We start from the raw sequence: 23286 nt of genomic DNA, 5'->3' as shown, positions 1-23286 counted from the left end.
TAATAATAATAAAATAATAGTAATAAAGACTAATAAAGCCAATTTAAACTAATAAAAAAGAATAAATAATAATAAATAATAATAAATAATAATAAATAATAATAAATAATAATAAATAATAAATAATAATAAATAATAATGAAAAATAATAAATAATAATGGAAAATAATAAATGATAATGAAAGGAAGAAATAAAAATGAAGAATAATAAAAATAATAAAACCTAAGAAATAATAATTAAGAATAATAAAATAATAAAGATTAATAAACAGTAACGAAAAATAATGCATAATAGTAAACTTAATAAATAATAAGAAATAATAATAGAAATAAGAAAAAGAAATGATACTAATAAAAATAATAAATTATAATGGAAATAATAAATAATAATAATAAATAATAAATCATGATGAAAAATAAATAATAACTATAAATAAAAAATCATAACGGAAACAATAAATAATAATAAAAAATGAATTAAAAAAGATGATAAATAATATAAAATAATAAAATGATTAAAGTAAGAATTAATGAGAGTTAATTAAAAATCATAAATGATAAAAAAAATAATAAATAAAATAATAAGAGGTAAATAAAATAATAAAAACGAATAAAAATAATAAATGATAAGAAATAATAAGTAATAAGAATTAATGAAAATAATAAATAAGAAGAACTAATGAAAATAATAAATAAGAACTAATGAAAATAATAAATAAGAACTAATGAAAATAATAAATCATAAGAATTAATGAAAAAATAATAAGAACTAATGAAAATAATAAATCACAAGAGCTAATGAAAATAATAAATACCAAAAATTAATGAAAATAATAAATAATAAGAACTAATGAAAATAATAAACAAGAACTAATGAAAATAAATAATAATTAATGAAAATAATAAATAAGAACTAATGAAACTAATAAATAAGAACTAATGAAAATAATAAATACGAAAAATGAATGAAAATAATAAATAATAAGAACTAATGAAAAGAATAAATAAGAACTAATGAAAAGAATAAATAAGAACTAATGAAAATAATAAATAATAATGAAAATAATAAATAAGAACTAATAAAAATAAATAAGAACTAATGAAAAGAATTAATAATAATTAATGAAAATAATAAATAAGAACTAATGAAAAGAATAAATAATAACGAAAATAATAAACAAGAACTAATGAAAAGAATAAATAATAATGAAAAGAATTAATAATAATTAATGAAAATAATAAATAAGAACTAATGAAAAGAATAAATAATAATGAAAATAATAAATAAGAACTAATGAAAATAATAAATAATAATGAAAATAATAAATAAGAATTAATGAAAATAATAAATAAGAACTAATGAAAATAATAAATCATAAGAACTAATAAAAATAATAAATACTAAAAATTAATGAAAATAATAAATAAGAACTAATAAAAATAATAAATACTAAAAATTAATGAAAATAATAAATAAGAACTAATAAAAATAATAAATACTAAAAATTAATGAAAATAATAAATAAGAACTAATGAAAATAATAAATAACTAATAAAAATAATAAATAAGGACTAATAAAAAGAATAAATCATAACAACTAATGAAAATAATAAATAAGAACTAATAGAAATAATAAATACTAAAAATTAAGGAAAATAATAAGAACTAATAAAAATAATAAATAGCGATTGGACTAAAAAGAATAATTAATAAACGAGAAGAAATGAGAATAAGAAAGGATAAGAAAGGGTAAGAAATGATATTAATTCCTAATAATCAGCTAATAATACTAATAATCAGCTAATAATACTAATAACACTAATAAATCGACCCAAGACAATCCTCGGCGCATTTTTTCCCTCGAAATTCGATTTTATTTCTCCATTTTTTTCCCTTTTTTCCCCAAATTTCTCTTTTTTTTCCCCAAAAAAACTTAAAAATCCCGAAAGGGGGCGGGGCTTAATAACAGGCGGCGTCGGCGTCGGCGAGGACCAATGAGACGTTGAGGGCGGCGGCTTTACCGGAAGCTTTATCCACGGACCTCTGAGCAACCTGCAACGGGATTCGCTCGTGGCCGACCAAGCAGGTGAAGACGTTCCCGGCCGTCCAATCACGGCTCGGCACCGTCAGGGAGCTGTAGGTGAAGTAGGAGTGGGCGGAGCCAGATTCCGGAGTGGGCGGGAGCGTGACGTAAGCGGAAGTGGGGAGGGGCTCGCCGTTCCGCAGCCAATGGACGAAGAGATCCGGCGGGTTGAAACCGGTCAGGAGACACGTCACCGTGACGACCTCGTGGGCCGTCACCTGATCCGCAGGGGGCGGGAGGACAAAGATGGCCGGAGGTTTGGCATGGCGGTCTGCGGGGGGAGAGGGGCGGAGTCAGAAGGGAGAAATTCCGGTGGAAAAAATCGGGAATCGGGGTAAGAAACGAAGGAATTTGGGAAATTTCGCAAAATTTTGCGAAATTTTGCGAAATTTCCCCAATTTTCTACAAAATTTTGCAAAATTTGGGGGAAATTCCACAAATTTCCACAAATTTTCGCAAAATTTCGCAAAACTTTTCAGAATTGCGAAAAACTTCACAAAGTTTCGCAAAACTTCACAGAATTTCGAAAAATTTAATAAAATCCCAAAAATTTTCGCAAAACGTCGCGAAATTTCACAAAATTTCGCGAAATTTTGCAAAATGTCTGAAATATTCACAAAATTTCACCAAAGTTCGCAAAATTTAACAAATTTCCACAAAATTTCGCTAAATTTCACAAGATTTCAAAAATTTTCGCAAAATTTCACCAAATTCTGCAAAATGTTTCTAATAGTCACAAAATTTCACAAAATTTCACAGAATTTCACTAAATATAATGAAATTTTGCAAAATTTCACAAAAATCCGCTTTTTTTTTGCAAATTTTCACAAAATTTCACCAAATTTCACTAAATATAATGAAATTTTGCAAAATTTCACAAAAATCCGCTTTTTTTGCAATTTTTCACAAAATTTCACAAAATGTCTCAAATAGTCACAAAATTTCGCAAATTTTCGCAAAATTTTGCAAAATTTTGCAAATTCTCACAAACTTTTGCAAAATTTCACCAAAAAAAATCGCAAAATTTCGCAAAATTTTGCAAAATTTTGGCCGAAATTGCAGGAGAAACAGAGAAATTTGGAGAAGGAAAAGGAAATTTTGGCAAATTTTTCTCAAAATTTGGCAAAATTTGAAAATTTCAAAAAATTTTGTCAGAAATTGCAGGAGAAATGGGGAAAATTTGCAAAGGAAAGGGGGAAATTGTAAAAGAAACGGGAATTCGGTAAATTTTGCAAATTTTGAAAAAAATTGCATGAGAAATGGCGAAATTTTACAAAGGAAAGAGGGGAATTGGAAAAGAAATGGGAATTTGGTGAATTTTGAAAAATTTCTCCAAAAATTGAAGGACAAATGGGGAAATTGTGGTGCAACCACAGAAATTTCTTCAATTTGGCAAAAAATTGTGGGAAAATTGCAGAAATTCCTTCAAGTTGGCCAAAAATTGTTGGAGAATTGCAGGAGTTTCTTAAATTTCACAAAAAATCGTGGGAAAATCACAGAAATTTCTGCAATTTTGCAAGAAATCATGGGAAAATCACAGAAATTTCTTCAATTTGGCAAAAAATTGTGGGAAAATTGCCGAAATTTCTGCAAGTTGGCAAAAAATGGTGAGAAAATTTCCGAAATTTCTTCAATTTGGCAAATAAGTGTGGGAAAATCGCAGAAATTTCTGCAATTTCGCCAAAAATCGTGGGAAAATTGCAGAAATTTTTTCAATTTGGCAAAAAAAATTGGGAAAATTTTCGAAATTTCTTCATTTTGGCAAAAAATCATGGGAAAATCGCAGAAAATTCTGCAATTTCGCCAAAAATCGTGGGAAAATTGCAGAAATTTCTTCAATTTGGCAAAAAATTGTGGGAAAATAGCCGAAATTTCTGCAAGTTGGCAAAAAATGGTGAGAAATTTTCTGAAATTTCTTCAATTTGGCAAAAAATCATGGGAAAATCACAGAAAATTCTGCAATTTCGCCAAAAATCATGGGAAAACTGCAGAAATTTCTTCAATTTGGCAAAAAATTGTGGGAAAATTTCCGAAATTTCTTCAATTTGGCAAAAAATCATGGGAAAATCACAGAAAATTCTGCAATTTCGCCAAAAATCGTGGGAAAACTGCAGAAATTTCTTCAATTTGGCAAAAAATTGTGGGAAAATTTCCGAAATTTCTTCAATTTGGCAAAAAATTTTGGGAAAATTTCCAAAATGTCTTCAATTTGACAAAAAATGGTGGGGAAATTTCCAAAATTTCTTCAATTTGACAAAAAATGGTGGGAAAATTTCCAAAATTTCTTCAATTGGCAAAAAATTGTGGAAAAATTTCCAAAATTTCTTCAATTTGGCAAAAAATGGTGGGAAAATTTCCGAAATTTCTTCAATTTGACAAAAAATGGTGGGAAAATTTTTGAAATTTCTTCAATTTGGCAAAAAATTTTGGGAAAATTTCCGAAATTTCTTCATTTTGGCAAAAAATGGTGGGAAAATTTCCGAAATTTCTTCAATTTGGCAAAAAATTTTGGGGAAAATTTCCGAAATTTCTTCAATTTGGCAAAAAATGGTGGGAAAACTTCCAAAATTTCTTCAATTTGGCAAAAAATGGTGGGAAAATTTCCGAAATTTCTTCAATTTGGCAAAAAATTTTGGGAAAATTTCCAAAATTTCTTCAATTTGACAAAAAATGGTGGGAAAATTTCCGAAATTTCTGCAATTTTCAACAAATTTTGCCGCGATGGCCGAAATTTTCGCTATTTCGCCCCAAATTTCACCCTGCCCCTCCCCCACCCCCCCCCCAGGCCCCTCCCCCACTCACCCTCCACCTTCCGCAGCGTCTCCTCCAGCGGGAAGGGCAGATCCGGGTGCGCCACGCGGCACACGAAGCCCTCGCCCTTCTCCCAGTCTTCGGCGCAGACGCTGGCCACCCCGGTGGCCGTCAGTAGCCCGTTGGCTTGGAGGGCCCGCGCCGGCGCTGACGTCATGGCGATGACGTCACCGCCGCCTTCCTTCCGCCATGACATCTCCAAACCGTCGGCGTTGGGCAAGTTGACCGCCCGGCAAGTCAACTTGGCCGACTTGGTGGCGAAGACGTCGGCGAAGGACGGCGCCACCGTCTCCACCGTGATGTCATCGCCGCCGCCGCCGCCGTTGACTGGATGAAGACCAACGATTGGTCGGTTGACTTGACCACGCCCCCCCCCCCCACCAAGCCCCGCCCACCAGGACTCACGCTCGCATTCCAGCGCCTTGCTGGTGTTGCGCGTCTCCCCTTCCAGTTGACACGTGTAGACGGCGCCGGAATTCCAATCGGATTCGGCGACGGAGACGCGGCTCTCGGTGATGTAAGCGCCGCCGGCGGCCATGGCGGGGCCCGTGACCACGCCTTCCAGGAGGGCGACGCCATCTTTGAGCCAATGGATGGAGGATTCCGGCGTCGGTCGTCCCGCCCGGATCCGGCACAAGATGGTGGAATTCCGGAAGGGACCCTCGAAGTCTTCCCGGGATGGGGGGTGCAGGGAGAGCTCCGGGTGCTGGGGGGAGGGGCGGCCTGTGGGGGGAGGGGGGGGGGGAGGGGTGAGATGGGAAGAGGGGGGTGGGATTGGGGTGGGGGGGTGGGGGGGTGGGGGGGGAAGCTGGGATGCGGCACTGGGATGCGGCACTGGGATTTAGTACTGGGGTGCAGCACTGGGATGCGGCACTGGGAGGCAGGACTGGGATGCAGCAGCACTAGGATGTGGCACTGGGATGCGGCACTGGGATTTAGTACTGGGATGCAGCACTGGGATGCGGCACTGGGATGTGGCACTGGGATGCGGCACTGGGATGCGGTAGCACTGGAATTTAGTACTGGGATGCAGCACTGGGATGCGGCACTGGGATACGGCAACACCGGGATGCGGCAACACCAGGATGCGGCACTGGGATCCAGCAGCACTGGGATGTGGCACTGGGATGCAGCAACACTGGGATGCGGCACTGGGATCCAGCAGCACTGGGATGCGGCACTGGGATATGGCAGCACTGGGATGCGGCACTGGGATCCGGCAGCACTGGGATGCGGCACTGGGATGCGGCAGCACTGGAATGTAGTACTGGGATGCAGCACTGGGATGCAGGACTGGGATGCGGCACTGGGATGCGGCGCTGGGATACGGCAACACTGGGATGCGGCACTGGGATGCGGCAGCACTGGGATGCAGCACTGGGATCCAGCAGCACTGGGATGCGGCACTGGGATACAGCAGCACTGGGATCCAGCAGCACTGGGATCCAGCAGCACTGGGATGCGGCACTGGGATGCAGCAGCACTGGGATCCAGCAGCACTGGGATGCGGCACTGGGATGCAGCAACACCGGGATGAAGCACTGGGATGCAGCAGCACTGGGATCCAGCAGCACTGGGATGCGGCACTGGGATGCGGCACTGGGATGCAGCACTGGGATGCAGCAGCACTGGGATGCGGCACTGGGATGCAGCAACACTGGGATGCGGCACTGGGATGCAGCAACACTGGGACGCAGCACTGGGATGCAGCAACAGTGGGATGCGGCACTGGGATCCGGCAGCACTGGGATGCGGCACTGGGATGCAGCAACACTGGGATGCAGCAGCACTGGGATACAGCAGCACTGGGATGCAGCAGCACTGGGATGCGGCACTGGGATGCGGCACTGGGATGCAGCACTGGGATGTGGCAGCACTGGGATGCGGCACTGGGATCCGGCAGCACTGGGATGCGGCACTGGGATGCGGCAACACCGGGATGTGGCACTGGGATCCAGCAACACTGGGATGCGGCACTGGGATGCAGCAACACTGGGATGCGGCACTGGGATCCGGCAGCACTGGGATGCGGCACTGGGATGCAGCAACACCGGGATGAAGCACTGGGATGCGGCAGCACTGGAATGTAGTACTGGGATGCAGCACTGGGATGCAGCACTGGGATACAGCACTGGGATGCAGTACTGGGATGCGGCACTGGGATGCAGCAACACTGGGATGCGGCACTGGGATACGGCAACACCGGGATGCGGCACTGGGATGCGGCAACACCAGGATGTGGCACTGGGATCCAGCAACACTGGGACGCGGCACTGGGATGCAGCAACACTGGGACGCGGCACTGGGATGCAGCAACACTGGGACGCAGCACTGGGATCCAGCAACACTGGGATGCGGCACTGGGATCCGGCAACACCGGGATGCGGCACTGGGATGCGGCAACACCAGGATGTGGCACTGGGATCCAGCAACACTGGGACGCGGCACTGGGATGCAGCAACACTGGGACGCGGCACTGGGATGCAGCAACACTGGGACGCAGCACTGGGATCCAGCAACACTGGGACGCGGCACTGGGATCCAGCAACACTGGGATGCGGCACTGGGATACGGCAACACCGGGATGCGGCACTGGGATGCGGCAACACCAGGATGTGGCACTGGGATGCAGCAACACTGGGACGCAGCACTGGGATCCAGCAACACTGGGATGCGGCACTGGGATCCGGCAGCACTGGGATGCGGCACTGGGATGCAGCAACACTGGGATGCAGCAGCACTGGGATGCGGCACTGGGATACAGCAGCACTGGGATGCAGCAGCACTGGGATGCAGCAACACTGGGATGCGGCACTGGGATCCAGCAACACTGGGACGCGGCGCTGGGATGCAGCAACACTGGGATGCGGCACTGGGATGCTCAGGATCAGGCCCCGCCCCCCCCGCCCCGCCGGCACTCACCGGGATTTTCCACTTTGACGACGCGCTCTCCGTTGGGATGGGCGGCGCGGCAGTAGAAGGGTTGGCGGCTCTTCCCTTCGGCCAACGGCAAGACCAACCGGGCGGCTCCGGCGTAGGCTCCGCCCACCGGCACCGACCGGAACGTCGCCGTTCCCGCCTCCACGCTCCGATTGGTCGAGTCGCTCCAGGTGATGGCCAGGGAATCGGGAAGGAAACCCAACGCCGCGCAACCCACCGCGTAGACGTCTCCGGCGGGAATTCCGGTGGCTCCGGCGCCGCACGACACCAGCGGGAAGAGGTTGGGCGGCCGCGGTTGGGCTGGGAAGGGGGATGGGGGAGGGGTGGGAGGGGTGGGGGAGGGGAGAAGAGGCGTTAGGGCGGGGCCCGGGGGGAAGATTTGGGGGCGAAAGAGGAAAATTCGGCGCGAAATCCGGCGGTTTGGTGCCAAACTCAACGGTTTCGGTGCGAAACTCAACGTTTGGTTTCTAAACTCAACGGTTTTGTGGCAAACTCAACGTTTCGGGTGCGAAACTCAACGTTTTTGGTGCAAAAGTCAATGTTTTGGTGCCAAACCCAAAATTTCGGTTTCTAAACTCAACATTTTGGTGCCAAACTCAACATTTTGGTGCCAAACTCAACGTTTCGGGTGCGAAACTCAACGTTTTTGGTGCAAAAGTCAATGTTTTGGTGCCAGACCCCAAATTTTGGTTTCTAAACTCAACATTTTGGTGCCAAACTCAACATTTTGGTGCCAAACTCAACGTTTTGGGTGCGAAACTCAACGTTTTGGTGCCAAACTCAACATTTTGGGTGCGAAACTCAACATTTTGGTTCTAAACTCAACATTTTGGTGCCAAACTCAACGTTTTGGTGCCAAACTCAACATTTTGGTGCCAAACTCAAAATTTGGGTGTGAAACTCAACATTTTGGTTCTAAACTCAACATTTTGGTTCTAAACTCAACGTTTTGGTTCTAAATTCAACATTTTGGTGCAAAACTCAACGTTTTGGTGCCAGACTCAACATTTTGGGCGCAAAACTCAAAATTTCATGTGGAAAACTCAACATGTTGGTGCCAAACTCAACATTATGGTTTCTAAACTCAACGTTTTGGTGCCAAACTCAACATTTTGGTGCAAAACTCAACGTTTTGGTTCTAAACTCAACATTTTGGTGCCAAACTCAACGTTTTGGTGCCAAACTCAACATTTTGGTGCCAAACTCAAAATTTGGGTGTGAAACTCAACATTTTGGTTCTAAACTCAACATTTTGGTTCTAAACTCAACGTTTTGGTTCTAAACTCAACATTTTGGTGCAAAACTCAACGTTTTGGTGCCAGACTCAACATTTTGGGCGCAAAACTCAAAATTTCATGTGGAAAACTCAACATGTTGGTGCCAAACTCAACATTATGGTTTCTAAACTCAACGTTTTGGTGCCAAACTCAACATTTTGGTGCAAAACTCAACGTTTTGGTGCCAAACACAGCGTTTTGGGTGCGAAACTCAACGTTTTTGGTGCAAAAGTCAATGTTTTGGTGCCAGACTCCAAATTTTGGTTTCTAAACTCAACATGTTGGTGCAAAACTCAACATTTTGGTGCCAAACTCAACGTTTTGGATGGAAAACTCAACGTTTTGGTGCCAAACTCAACATTTTGGTGCCAGACTCAACATTTTGGGCGCAAAACTCAAAATTTCATGTGGAAAACTCAACATGTTGGTGCCAAACTCAACATTATGGTTTCTAAACTCAACGTTTTGGTGCCAAACTCAACATTTTGGTGCAAAACTCAACGTTTTGGTGCCAAACACAGCGTTTTGGGTGCGAAACTCAACGTTTTTGGTGCAAAAGTCAATGTTTTGGTGCCAGACCCCAAATTTTGGTTTCTAAACTCAACATTTTGGTGCCAAACTCAACATTTTGGTGCCAAACTCAACGTTTTGGGTGGAAAACTCAACGTTTTGGTGCCAAACTCAACATTTTGGTGCCAGACTCAACATTTTGGGCGCAAAACTCAAAATTTCATGTGGAAAACTCAACATGTTGGTGCCAAACTCAACATTATGGTTTCTAAACTCAACATTTTGGTGCCAAACTCAACATGTTGGTGCCAAACTCAACATTATGGTTTCTAAACTCAATGTTTTGGTGCCAAACTCAACATTTTGGTGCAAAACTCAACGTTTTGGTGCCAAACTCAACATTTTGGGTGCGAAACTCAACATTTTTGGTGCAAAACTCAACCTTTTGGGTGCGAAACTCAACGTTTTTGGTGCAAAAGTCAATGTTTTGGTGCCAAACCCAAAATTATGGTTTCTAAACTCAACATTTTGGTGCCAAACTCAAGATTTTGGGTGCCAAACTCAACATTTTGGTGCCAAACTCAAGATTTTGGGTGCCAAACTCAACATTTTGGGTGCCAAACTCAACATTTTGGTGCCAAACTCAAGATTTTGGTTTCTAAACTCAACGTTTTGGTGCCAAACAACATTTTTGTGCGAAACTCAACATTTTGGTTCTAAACTCAACGTTTCGGTGCAAAACCCAACATTTTGGGTGCCAAACCCAACATTTCGGTGCAAAACTCAACATTTCGGTGCAAAACTCAACATTTTGGGTGCCAAACTCAACATTTTGGTGCCAAACTCAACATTTCAGTGCAAAACCCAACATTTTGGGTAGAAAACTGAACATTTTGGTGTAAAACCCAACGTTTTGGTGCAAAACTCAACATTTTGGGTGGAAAACTCAATATTTTGGTGCCAAGCTCAACATTTTGGTGCAAAACCCAACATTTTGGTGCCAAACTCAACATTTCGGTGCAAAACCCAACATTTTGGTGCAAATCCCCCCAGTGCACGTGGGAGTTCCCCACAGCTGCCCCATAGCAGCTACTGCAGGACCAGTACTGGACCAGTACCGGACCAGTACCAAATGGAACCAGTACTGGCACCCCATAGCCACCCCACAGCTGCCCCATAGCAGCTACTGCAGGACCCGTACTGGACCAGTACCAAATGTGACCAGTACTGGACCAGTACCGGCACCCCATAGCTGCCCCATAGCAGCTTCTGCAGGACCAGTACTGGACCAGTACCAAATGGAACCAGTACTAGACCAGTACCGGCACCCCATAGCTGCCCCATAGCTGCCCCACAACCACATCAGCAGGACCAGCACCAACTGGGACCAGTACTGGCACCCCACAGCTGCCCCACGGCTGCCCCATAGCCACTTCTACAGGACCAGTACTGGACCAGTACACACTGGGATGGCTACTGGCACTCCATAGCTGCCCCACAGCTGCCCCATAGATGCCTTGGCAGGACCATATGAACTAGAACCAGTATAGGACCATTACTGGCACCCCACAGCCGCCCCATAGCAGCTTCTGCATGACCAGTACCGGACCAGTACGGGCACCCCACAGCTGCCCCACAGCTGCTTCTGCACTACCAGTACCGGACCAGAACCAACTGGAACTGGTACCGGCACCCCACAGCTGCCCCACAGCTGCCCCATAGCTCCTTCTACAGGACCAGTACCAACTGGGACTGGTACTGGACCAGTACCAGGACCCCACAGTTGCCCCATAGCTGCCCCACAGCTGCTTCTGTGGGACCAGTACCAACTGGGACTGGTACTGGACCAGTACCGGCACCCCACAGCTGCCCCACAGCTGCCCCATAGCTCCTTCTACAGGACCAGTACCAGCTGGGACCAGTACCGGCACCCCACAGCTGCCCCATAGCTGCGTCTGCACTACCAGTACCAGACCAGAACCAACTGGGACTGGTACTGGCACCCCACAGCTGCTTCTGTAGGAGCAGTATTGGACCAGTACCAACTGGGACTGGTACTGGACCAGTACCGGCACCCCATAGCTGCCCCATAGCTGCTTCTGCACTACCAGTACCGGGCCAGAACCAACTGGAACTGGTACCAGTGCCCCACAGCTGCTTCTGTAGGAGCAGTATTGGACCAGCACGAACTGGGACCAGTACTGGACCAGTACCGGTACCCCATAACTGCCCCACAGCTGCTTCTGCACTACCAGTACCAGACCAGAACCAACTGGGACCAGTACCAGCACCCCATAGCTGCCCCATAGCTTCTTCTGCAGGACCAGTACCAACTGGGACTGGTACTGGACCAGTACCGGCACCCCACAGCTGCCCCACAACTGCCCCATAGCTCCTTCTACAGGACCAGTACCAGCTGGGACCAGTACCGGCACCCCACAGCTGCCCCACAGCTGCTTCTGCACTACCAGTACTGGACCAGAACCAACTGGGACCGGTACTGGCACCCCACAGCTGCTTCTGTAGGAGCAGTATTGGACCAGTACCAACTGGGACCAGTACTGGCACCCCATAGCCGCCCCACAGCTGCTTCTGCAGGACCAGTATCGGACCAGAACCAACTGGAACCGGTACCAGTGCCCCACAGCTGCCCCACAGCTGCTTCTGTAGGAGCAGTATTGGACCAGCACCAACTGGGACCAGTGTTGGACCAGCACCGGCACCCTATAGCTGCCCCATAGCTCCTTCTCCAGGACCAGTACAAACTGGGACCAGTACCGGTACCCCACAGCTGCCCCATAGCCGCTTCTGCACTACCAGTGCCAGACCAGTACAAACTGGGACCAGTACCGGCACCCCATAGCCGCCCCACAGCTGCTTCTGCACTACCAGTACCAGACCAGAACCAACTGGGACCAGTACCGGCACCCCACAGCTGCCCCACAGCTGCTTCTGTAGGAGAGGTATGGGACCAGCACCAACTGGGACCAGTACTGGACCAGTACCGGCATCCCGTAGCTGCTTCTGCACTACCAGTACTGGACCAGAACCAACTGGAACTGGTACCAGCACCCCATAGCTTCCCCATAGCCTCTTCTGCAGGACCAGTACCAACTGGGATTGGGACTGGACCAGTACCGGCACCCCACAGCCGCCCCACAGCTGCCCCATAGCAGCTTCTGCAGGACCAGTATGAACTGGGACCAGTACCGGCACCCCATAGCTGCCCCATAGCTGCTTCTGCAGGACCAGTACCAGACCAGAAACAACTGGAACCGGTACTGGCACCCCACAGCTGCCCCACAGCTGCTTCTGTAGGAGCAGTATTGGACCAGTACCAACTGGGACCAGTACTGGACCAGTACCGGCACCCCACAGCTGCCCCATAGCTGCTTCTGCAGGACCAGTACCGGACCAGAACCAACTGGAACTGGTACCAGTGCCCCACAGCTGCTTCTGTAGGAGCGGTATTGGACCAATACCAACTGGGACCAGTGCTGGACCAGTACCGGCACCCCATAGCTGCCCCACAGCTGCTTCTGCACTACCAGTACCGGACCAGAAACAACTGGAACTGGTACCAGCACCCCATAGCTGCCCCATAGCTGCTTCTGCAGGACCAGTACCAACTGGGACTGGTACTGGACCAGTACCGGCACCCCACAGCTGCCCCACAGCTACCCCATAGCTGCTTCGGCAGGACCAGTACCAACTGGGACCAGTACCGGCACCCCACAGCTGACCCACAGCTGCTTCTGCACTACCAGTACTGGACCAGAACCAACTGGGACCGGTACTGGCACCCCACAGCTGCCCCACAGCTGCTTCTGTAGGAGCGGTATTGGACCAGCACCAACTGGGACCAGTACTGGGACCAGTACCGGCACTGGGACTGCCATTGCCATCAACCTAATTAAGGCAATCGACCTAATTAAGGCAATTAATGCCCTTTATTAGGCTTCTAATAGCCTTTATTAGGCAACTAATAGCCTTTATTAGGCAATTAATAGCTTGTATTAGGCATTTAATGGCCTTAATTAAGCAATTAATCGCCTTGAATAGGTGATTGATTGCCTTAATTAGGCGACTAATATCCTTTATTAGGTGATTAATCCCCTTTATTAGGAGATTAATCCCCTTTATTAGACGATTAATGCTGCTAATGCAATTAAAGACCATCCCTCACCTGCCCCTACTTAATTAACCTAATTACTCTCATTAACGAGCCCCCAGGGTGCGAGACAGCCTGTAATTAACTCCGATACGGTAATTAATGCCGCTCATTAAGTCCTAATTGCCTCACGCGCAACCACCGACCCCTCTATAATAAATATACAGTGTATTAATAATTAGATTAATTACTGGATTAATTATTGGATTAATAATTGGATTAATCACTGGATTAATTATTGAATTAATAATTGGATTAATTATTGCATTATAAAATAGAGTCCTAATTAGATTAATAATCAGATTAATAAATATCTATTAATACAGATGGGATTTATGGTTATAGAGATATAGCTGAGACTTAATTAACTTAATTAACGTCTAATAGAGGAAATTATTTCTCTATTAATTCCCGCCTTGCGCTATTAATGCCTCTCAATTAATAGATTAATATCGCGGTGTTAATAAAGAGCTAATAATCTGTCATGGATTGCTAATAGAGCATCGAGATAAAGATATTAAGTGTATTTCATTAATTATTATTAATTATTATCTTAATTACATTTATTAAATCTATTTATAAACTCTTAGATTTTATTAATTGACGATATTATTTAGATAATAATTTAATTAATTTAGATATTAATTAATTAGTTAGACTTCTACTCTCTGATCACACATTTGCCCCCTCTACGTTTTATTAATGCCGATTAATTATTAATTAATACCGATATTAGCCCAGATCGGAGAATAGACGGAGAAAAGCGGAGAAAAAAAATTGAAAAATATCTCGAAATATTAATTAAATCTCAATTAATTGTGATTAAGTGGTGGAAAATCGGTCGGGAAATGTTAAAAATATTAAAACTATTAAAAATATTTGAAAAATATTAAATTTATTGGAAAAATATATTAAATAGTCAAAATTGGATCGGAAAAATATTGGGGAAAATCGATTTTCAAACTAATTTTGAAATATACACTATTAAAGTAATAAATAATTAATAATTAATAATTAATAATTAATACTTAATACTTAATAATTAATAATTAATAATTAATAATTAAAGTTGAATCAGGATTAAATTGATCGGAAATACAGAAAATCGATCAGAAATACCGAAAATCTCTCAAAAAGATAAAAAATCTTTCAAAAATATCGCAAATTTCTCAAAAAAATCAAAAATCTCTCAAAAATGTCGAAATTTACAAAAAAAACATCAAAAATCTCTCAAAAAAAACCCCAAAAATTTCGAAAATATCTTAAAAATACTAGAAATCTATCAAAAAAAATTAAAAACTAAAAAATTTCGAAAATCTTTCGGAAATACCAAAAATCTCTGCAAAATATTGAAAATTTCGCAAAAAATTGTGAAAATCTGAAAAATACGAATGAAAATCCCCCAAAAAATGAATTAAATTGTCAAAAATACAAATTAAACCAGGAATTAATGAAATAGATTTAAAAATTCGTGAAATATTTTTTAAAAGGTTCGAAAAACTGACCGAAAATCCCCCAAAAATCTCAATTTGAAAATTTCTCTGGAACCGGATTAAAAAATCCGTTAATTATTTTTTTAAATAATTTTTAAAAAAACAATTTTTATTTAAAATTAATAATTTCAATTGAAAAATAATTGAATTTTTCAAATTAAAATCAAATTCTTAAATTCAATTTGACTCGATCCTAAAGAAATGCCGCAAATTTGAAGAAATTGCAAAAATTTTAAAAATAAGTTGAAAAAATTTTAAAATCGATTTTTCTGGCTATTTCTGACATTTTTCTGAGAGATTTCCGATATTTCTGTCGCTGATTTTTAATAATTTCTAATATTAACAAATTATCACAATTTTTAACTAATTTCTACTATTAAGAAATCATTAATTTCTAATAATTTCTAATTTTAAGACATTATCTCTTATTTTTAATCATTTCTACTATTAATAAATTATCGCTAAATCTTAATAATTTCTAATATTAATAAATTATCACTAATTTTTACTAATTTCTACTATTTTTCTGCTCTATTTCCCCAAAAACCATTAATTTCGCCTCAAATCAACAATTTTCTCCGTCTTTTCCCCCCGATTTGCAAAATTCTCATTTTTCCAAATTTCTACCCCAAATTTTTCCCCAAAACCCCTGAAATTCAACACAAAAGCTGCTTTTTTCCCCAAAATTGTGATTTTTCACCCCAAAACCAGCTGCTGATTTTTGGTTGAGTTTTCGATTTGAATTTTTCTTGGTTTTTAGGGAAATTTTGAAAAAAAAAAAAAGAGGAATTAGGAAAAAAAATCAACCGCCAAGTTCCACTTCTCGTTTTTTGTTATTTTCGAAAGCGAAATCGGGCTATTTTGGGAAAATTTGGGCTGAAAAACAAAATAAACACCTGCGGGCCCCAAATTGGCCATTTTTGGGGGTAAACAGCCTTTGAAAATAAAAAAAAAAAATTAATTTTAAAATTTTAATGTTTAAATTTTAATTTACATCTAAAACCAACTTTATCTTAAAGTTAAAATTTTAAATTGTTGAATTTAAATTTAAAATTTCATTTTTAAAATTTAAATTGAATTGTAAAAGAAATGTGATTAAATTCATTTCATCAATTATTTTTATTAATTAACCTCATCACTAATTATTTTTATTATTTAATTTTATTGGTTAATCTTATTGATTAATTCACTTATTAATTAATTAATTGTTTAATTACTTGTTAATTAATTAATTAATTAATTTGAAAATTGATAATTGAAACTCTAGAATTTAAAAATATACATTAAAGGTGAAATTTTAAAAAAATAGTGGTTTAGATTTAGAATTTTACTTTTTAAAAATAACCCCTAAAAATAATACTAATAATAATTTTTAAGATAAAATTGATATTAATAATATTAGAAAAATAATTCTATTATTTCTATTTATTTCTATTATTTTTATTTATTTCTATTATTTCTATTTATTTCTATTATTTAAATTTATATTTATTATTTATATTATTTCTAATTATTATTTCTAATATTTTGACTAGTTTTCTTATATTTTCACTATTTTTCTAATATTTCTACTAGTTTTCTAATATTTCTCTTATTTTCTAATATTTCGACTGGTTTTCCAATATTTCCACTATTTTTCTAATATTTCTTTTATTTTTCTAATACTTCTAGTTTTCCAATATTTCGACTAATTTTCTCGTATTTCTTCTAGTTTTCCAATTTTTTGACTATTTTTTAAATATTTCGACTATTTTTCTCATATTTTGACTATTTTCCTAATATTTCTACTATTTTTCCAATATTTCTTTTGGTTTTTTTTAATATTTCTACTATTTTTCCAATATTTTGACTATTCTTTTAATATTTCAACTATTTTTAAAATATTTCTTCTGTTTTTCCATTATTTCGACAATTTTCCTAATATTTCTTTTATTTTTCTAATATTTCAACAATTTTTCTAATATTTTGACTATTTTCCTAATTTTTTTTCCTATTATCTTAATTCCTAATATTTCTACGATTTCTTCCAATTTCTCCATAACAAAATTTGATTTTCCCAAATTTTACCAAAAAATCTCCTTCTATTTCTACTTTTACATATTTTTTCCAAGAAAATCCAACCGCCAAACGCTTAAAAATCCGCAAAATCAGTCAAATCACAAAAATTTAACATTTTCTCCGCTCTCATCTACCAAATTCTTTTTTTTCCGGCTTTTTTTGAGCCTAAAAATCCTTTTTTTCTCCCCATTTTGCCCAAATAAAACGATTTCTCCTCAGGAAAAAAAAAATTGTATTTCTGACATTATTTTCATAAATAAATATGAAATAAATATAAATAAATATTTTTTAAAGATTTTTTTTTTTTAAAATCGCTATTTCTACCCAAAACTCCCTCAATTTAATTCAATCTCTTGGAAAAAAAATGCCATTTTTCGCCCCCAAAAAATCCATTTTCCAGCACAAAAATAATCCACGACCTCAAAATCCGCCTCTTTGACCCCAAAATTCCTATTTTTTCCCCAAATCACCCAAAATTCATCACAATTTGGGGCTGGCGATGCCTTTTTGACCATTTTTGCTGTCAAATAGCCTCCGAATCCATTTTTTCCCTGAAAAATTATCCTAAAATTCACTTTTTTGACCCAAATCGGTCACTCAATCACCTATGGATTTTTTTTCCCGAAAAACAGACCTAAAAATCAACATTTTTTGCCCAAATCTGCCATTAATCACCTCAGAGTGAATTTTTCCCCGAAAAAAGACCCTAAAATCCACTTTTTTCACCCAAATCCACCGTTAAACCACCTACAGATTATTTTTTCCCTAAAATCAACATTTTTTGCCCAAATCTGCCATCAAATCACCTCAAAGTGATTTTTTCCCAAAAAAAAAGACCCTAAATTCCACTTTTTTCACCCAAATCCACCATTCTACCACCTACAGATGATTTTTTCCCTAAAATCAACTTTTTTTCCCCAAAACTGCCATTAAATCGCCTCAGAGTGAATTTTTTTTAAAAATAAGACCCTAAATTCCACTTTTTTTCACGCAAAATCAACCATTAAACCACTTACAGATGATTTTTTCCCTAAAATCAACATTTTTTGCCCAAATCTTCCATTAAATCGCCTCAGAGTGAATTTTTCCCCAAAAAAAGACCCTAAAATCGACTTTTTTCACCCAAATTCAACCGCCTACAGATTATTTTTTCCCTAAAATCTACTTTTTTTCCCCCAAATCTGCCATCAAATCTCTGGAAAATTCCTCTAAAATAAGATGTTAAAAAATCGACATTTTCTGCCGCCAAATCACCTTTTCCCATCAAAAAACCCCTAAAATCGACATTTTCCCCCCAAAATCTGCCGTCGGGGTGAATTTCCCCGAAAAAAAAAAATCAAATTTTCGCCCGGAATCGAAATTTCCGCCCCAAAAACCCGCCAAAAAAAACGACATTTTGGACCCACCGGCCGCCATTTTGAGCCCCGAAATTGGGGAATTTCCCCAATTTCGCCCTCCCCTCCCCCACCCCCGGGGGTCAAAATTTTGGGGCGAAAAAGTGCGAAATTGGTCACGGCGAGGACTTACCGGAGGAGACGGTGACGACGGTGCCGGTCCCCCATGCATCGATGTTACCAGCAACACCACCGTGGCGCGAAACCCGTCCCCCGACGTACAAAAACCCCCTTTTTAACCAATTCCGGGCTTTTTCACCCCAAAATCCACTCCAAAAATTTAAAAAAAATTAAGGATTTCCCTCTTTTTTGGCCGCATCCCGCCGAGTCGAAATCGGGGGGGTTTCTTCTCTTTTCGCGGAGATTTGGACAGAAAGAAGGAAATTTTATGAAAAATGGGTGAAAAAAAAAACAAAAAAAGGGAAAAATAAGCCACAAAAAAAAAAAAATCAAATATTTGGGGGAAAAGGGGACAAAAAGGGGAATAAAACCATATTTGGGATCAAAATGGCCAAAAAAAGGCGGAGAAATGGGCTTATTTTGGGGGAAATAGGAATAAATGCAAAATTTTGGGTGAAAATGCCGTAAAAAAGGGAAAATATCAAAATATTTGGGGTAAAATTGCAATAAAAAGGTAAAAAATCTGAATATTTTGGGTAAAAATACCATAAAAGGTAAAAACATCTGAATATTTGGGGCGATATTGGCGATAAAGAGGAAAACGTTGTATTTGGGGATCAAAATGTCCATATTTGGGGCAAAAATGGGGATGAAAGTGAAAGTGTCTGAATATTTGAGGGGAAAATGGCCATAAAAGGTAAAAACATCCAAATATTTGGGGTAAAAATGCCATAAAAGGTAAAAATATAAAAAAATTTGGGGCAAAAATGGTGATAAAGAGGGAAACACACGATGTTTGGCTCAAAATGCCCATATTTGGGGCAAAAACGCCATAAAAAGGTAAAAACATCCAAGTGATTTGGGTGAAAATGCCATAAAAGGCAAAAGAATATGAATATTTGGGGTAAAAATGCCATAAAAGGTAAAAAATCCAAATATTTGGGGTAAAAATGCCATAAAAGGTAAAAATATAGAAAATTTAGGGCAAAGGTGGCCTGAAGGACAAAAGAATGTCCAGATTTGGGTGAAAATTGGCCAAAAGAGCCAAAGTATGACCAGATTTGGGTCAAAAAAAGACCAAAGAGCTGAAGGTCACCAAGATTTGGGTCAAAATGGCCAGAAGAGCCAAAACATGCTCAGATTTGGGTCAAAATGCATGAAAGGAGCAGAAGAGCACCAAGATTTGGGTCGAAAATGGCCCGATGACGCAAAGAATGTCCAGATTTAGGTCAAAATGTCCCCAAAGAGCCAAAGAGCACCAAGATTTGGGTCAAAAAACCACAAAGAGCCAAAGGGTGCCCAGATTTGCTCAAAATGTCGCCAAAGAGCCAAAGAACACGAAGATTTGGGTCAAAATTGGTCAAAAGACCTAAAGGACACCCCGAGTTGGGTCAAAATTAGGTAGAAGAACCATAGCATGGCCAGCTTTGGGTCAAAAATAGGACAAAGAGGCAAAGAGCACCAGAATTTGGGTTGAAATTGACCCAAACAGCCAAAGAATGGCCAGATTTGGGTCAACAGCGGTCCAAAGAGCCAAAGAGCTCCAAGAATTGGGTTGAAATTGACCCAACAACCAAAGAATGGCCGGATTTGGGTCAAAATGGCCCCAAAGAGCCAAGGACACGAAGATTTGGGTCAAAAATGACCCAAAGACCTTAAGAACATCCAGAGTTGGGTCAAAATTAGGCAGAAAAACCAAAGCATGGCCAGATTTGGGTCAACAATGGCCCAAAGTGCCAAACCGAGCCCAGATTTGGGTCAAAAAAAGGACAAAAAGCCAAAGACACAAAGATTTGGGTTGAAATTGACCCAAAAAGGGAAAAAATGCCCAGACTTGGGTCAATCATGGCCAGACTTGGGTCAATCATGGCCAGATTTGGGTCAACAATGGTCCAAAGAGCCAAAGAGCTCCAAGAATTGGTCAAAAATGGCCCAAAGAGTCAAATCGTGCCCAGATTTGGTCAAAATGTCCCCAAAGAGACAAAGAACATGAAGATTTGGGTCAACAATGGTCCTAAGACCTAAAGAACACCCAGAGTTGGGTCAAAATTAGGCAGAAGAACAAAAGTATGGCCAGCTTTGGGTCAACAATGGTCCAAAGAGCCAAAATATGGCCAGATTTGGTCAAAACCAGGCCAAAGTGCCAAAGTATGCCCAGATTTGGGTCAAAAATAGGACAAAGAGCAGAAGAGCACCAAGATTTGGGTTGAAATTGACTGGAGGAGCCAAAGCATGCCCAGATTTGGGTCAAAATGTCCCCAAAGAGCAGAAGAGCATCAAGATTCGGGTCAAAAATGTCCATAAGTGTCAAACCCTGCCCAGATTTGGGCCAAAACTGGCACAAGGAGCCAAGCTTGGCCAGATTTGGGTCAAGAATGGCCAAAAGAGCAACAGGACTCCCAGAGTTGGGTCAAAACTGGCCCAAAGAGCAAAAACATATCCAGAATTTTGGTCAAAAATATGACAAAGAGCCAAAAGCGCCAAGATTTGAGGCAAAATGGCCAGAAGAGACAAAATATGCCCAGATTTGGGTCAAAATCAGCCCAAAGAGCCAAAGAGCACCAAGATATGGGTCAAAAATAGTCTGAAGACCCAAAGTATGCTGGGATTTTGAGGAAAAGTGGATAGAAGAGCCAAAGTATGGCCAGATTTGGTCAACAACAGCTCAAAGATCCAAAACTGTGCCCAGATTTGGGTCAAACATAGGACAAAGAGCCAAAGACACAAAGATTTCGGTTGACATTGACCCAAAAAGCCAAAGAATGGCCACTTTTGGGTCAACAATGGTCCAAAGAGTCAAAGAGCATCAAGATTTGGGTCAAAAGTGGCCCAAAGAGCCAAATCGTGCCCAGATTTGGTCAAAATGTCCCCAAAGAGCAAAAGAACATCAGGATTTGGGTCAAAATTGGTCCAAAGACCTAAAGAACACCCAGAGTTGGGTCAACAATGGTCCAAAGAGGCAAAATATGGCCAGATTTGGGTCAAAACTGGCTCAAAGTGCCAAACAATGTCCAGATTTGGGTCAAAATGTCCCCAAAGAGCCAAAGAGCATCAAGATTCAGGTCAAAAATGTCCAAAACAGTCAAGCCGTGCACAGATTTGGGCCAAAACTGGCACAACGAGCCAAGCTTGGCCAGATTTGGGTCAACAATGGCCAACAGAGCAACAGGACTCCCAGATTTGGGTCCAAACTGGCCCCAAAGAGCCAAAGTGTGACCAGATTTGGGTTGACGTTGGCCCAAAGAGCCAAAACGAGCCCCGATTTGGAGAAAACTGACTCAATTGGGCAAAACGTGTCCATATTTCCTTCAAAAAGGGCCAAAAAGGGCCAAAGACGCCCCGATTTGCCCCCCAAGAGCCGCCAACCCAACCCCAGCGGCACGTTTGGTGCCGAAAAGGGCCCAGAAGGGCCCAAACTTCCCCTCGGTGGCTGCGGCAGCGGCCGGGAAGGGGCAGAGGGCACCGGCGGGGGCGGGTCCCCCGGGAAAGGCCCCCCCGGGCGCAGCCGCCGGCGGGAGCCCAGCTCAGACCCCTCCCCCCCACCACCGTTTTTGGCACCGCCGGCACCGCCGTGATCACCAGCATAACTCCAACTACCGGTACCCACGGTGACACCGGGGGGCACAAAACCCCCCCGGCACAGCCCAGATTTCCCCAAAATGTCCCCAAAGAGCCAAAGAACATGAAGATTTGGGTCAAGATTGGTCCAAAGACCTAAAGGACACCCAGAGTTGGGTCAAAATCAGGCAGGAGAACCAAAGCATGGCCAGCTTTGGGTCAACAATGGTCCAAAGAGCCAAAATATGGCCAGATTTGGGTCAAAACCAGCTCAAATTGCCAAAGCATGGCCAGATTTGGGTCAAGAACGGCCCAAAGAGCAAAATTATATCCAGAATTTTGGTCAAAAATGTGACGAAGAGCCAAAAGTGCCAAGATTTGGGTCAAAATGGCCAGAAGAGCCAAAAAATGCCCAGATTTGGGTCTAAATCAGCCCAAAGAGCCAAAGAGCACCAAGATACGGGTCAAAAATGGTCTGAAGATCCAAAGCATGCCGGGATTTTGAGGAAAACTGGATAGAAGAGCCAAAGTATGGCCAGATTTGGGTCAACAATGGCCCAAAGTGCCAAAGCGAACCTAGATTTGGGTCAAAAATAGGACAAAGAGCCAAAGACACAAAGATTTGGGTTGAAATTGACCCAAGAAGGGAAAAAATGCCCAGACTTGGGTCAGTCATGGCCAGATTTGGGTCAACAATGGTCCAAAGAGCCAAAGAGCTCCAAGAATTGGTCAAAATGGCCTAAAGAGCCAAATCTTGCTCAGATTTGGTCAAAATGTCCCCAAAGAGCCAAAGAACATGAAGATTTGGGTGAAAAGTGGTCCAAAGACCTAAAGAACACCCCGAGTTGAGTCAAAATTAGGCAGAAGAGC

The 23286-nt window shown here is 41.3% G+C and overlaps 1 gene segment (V, D, J or C); it reads right to left on the bottom strand.

Annotated features, from left to right (window-relative positions):
* Positions 1-23286, bottom strand: part of LOC147525792 (Ig mu chain C region-like) — a 63481-nt gene that overhangs the window by 4924 nt on the left and 35271 nt on the right. The window contains 5 exon segments of the C gene segment in view: positions 2023-2355; positions 4887-5252; positions 5301-5618; positions 7818-8135; positions 18872-18914. Coding sequence covers positions 2023-2355; positions 4887-5252; positions 5301-5618; positions 7818-8135; positions 18872-18914 — 1378 coding nt within the window.

This window comes from Tauraco erythrolophus, unplaced genomic scaffold, assembly GCF_009769465.1.
Source record: "Tauraco erythrolophus isolate bTauEry1 unplaced genomic scaffold, bTauEry1.pri scaffold_68_arrow_ctg1, whole genome shotgun sequence".
Lineage (NCBI taxonomy): Eukaryota > Metazoa > Chordata > Aves > Musophagiformes > Musophagidae > Tauraco > Tauraco erythrolophus.
This window is presented reverse-complemented; position numbering and strand designations above follow the sequence as displayed.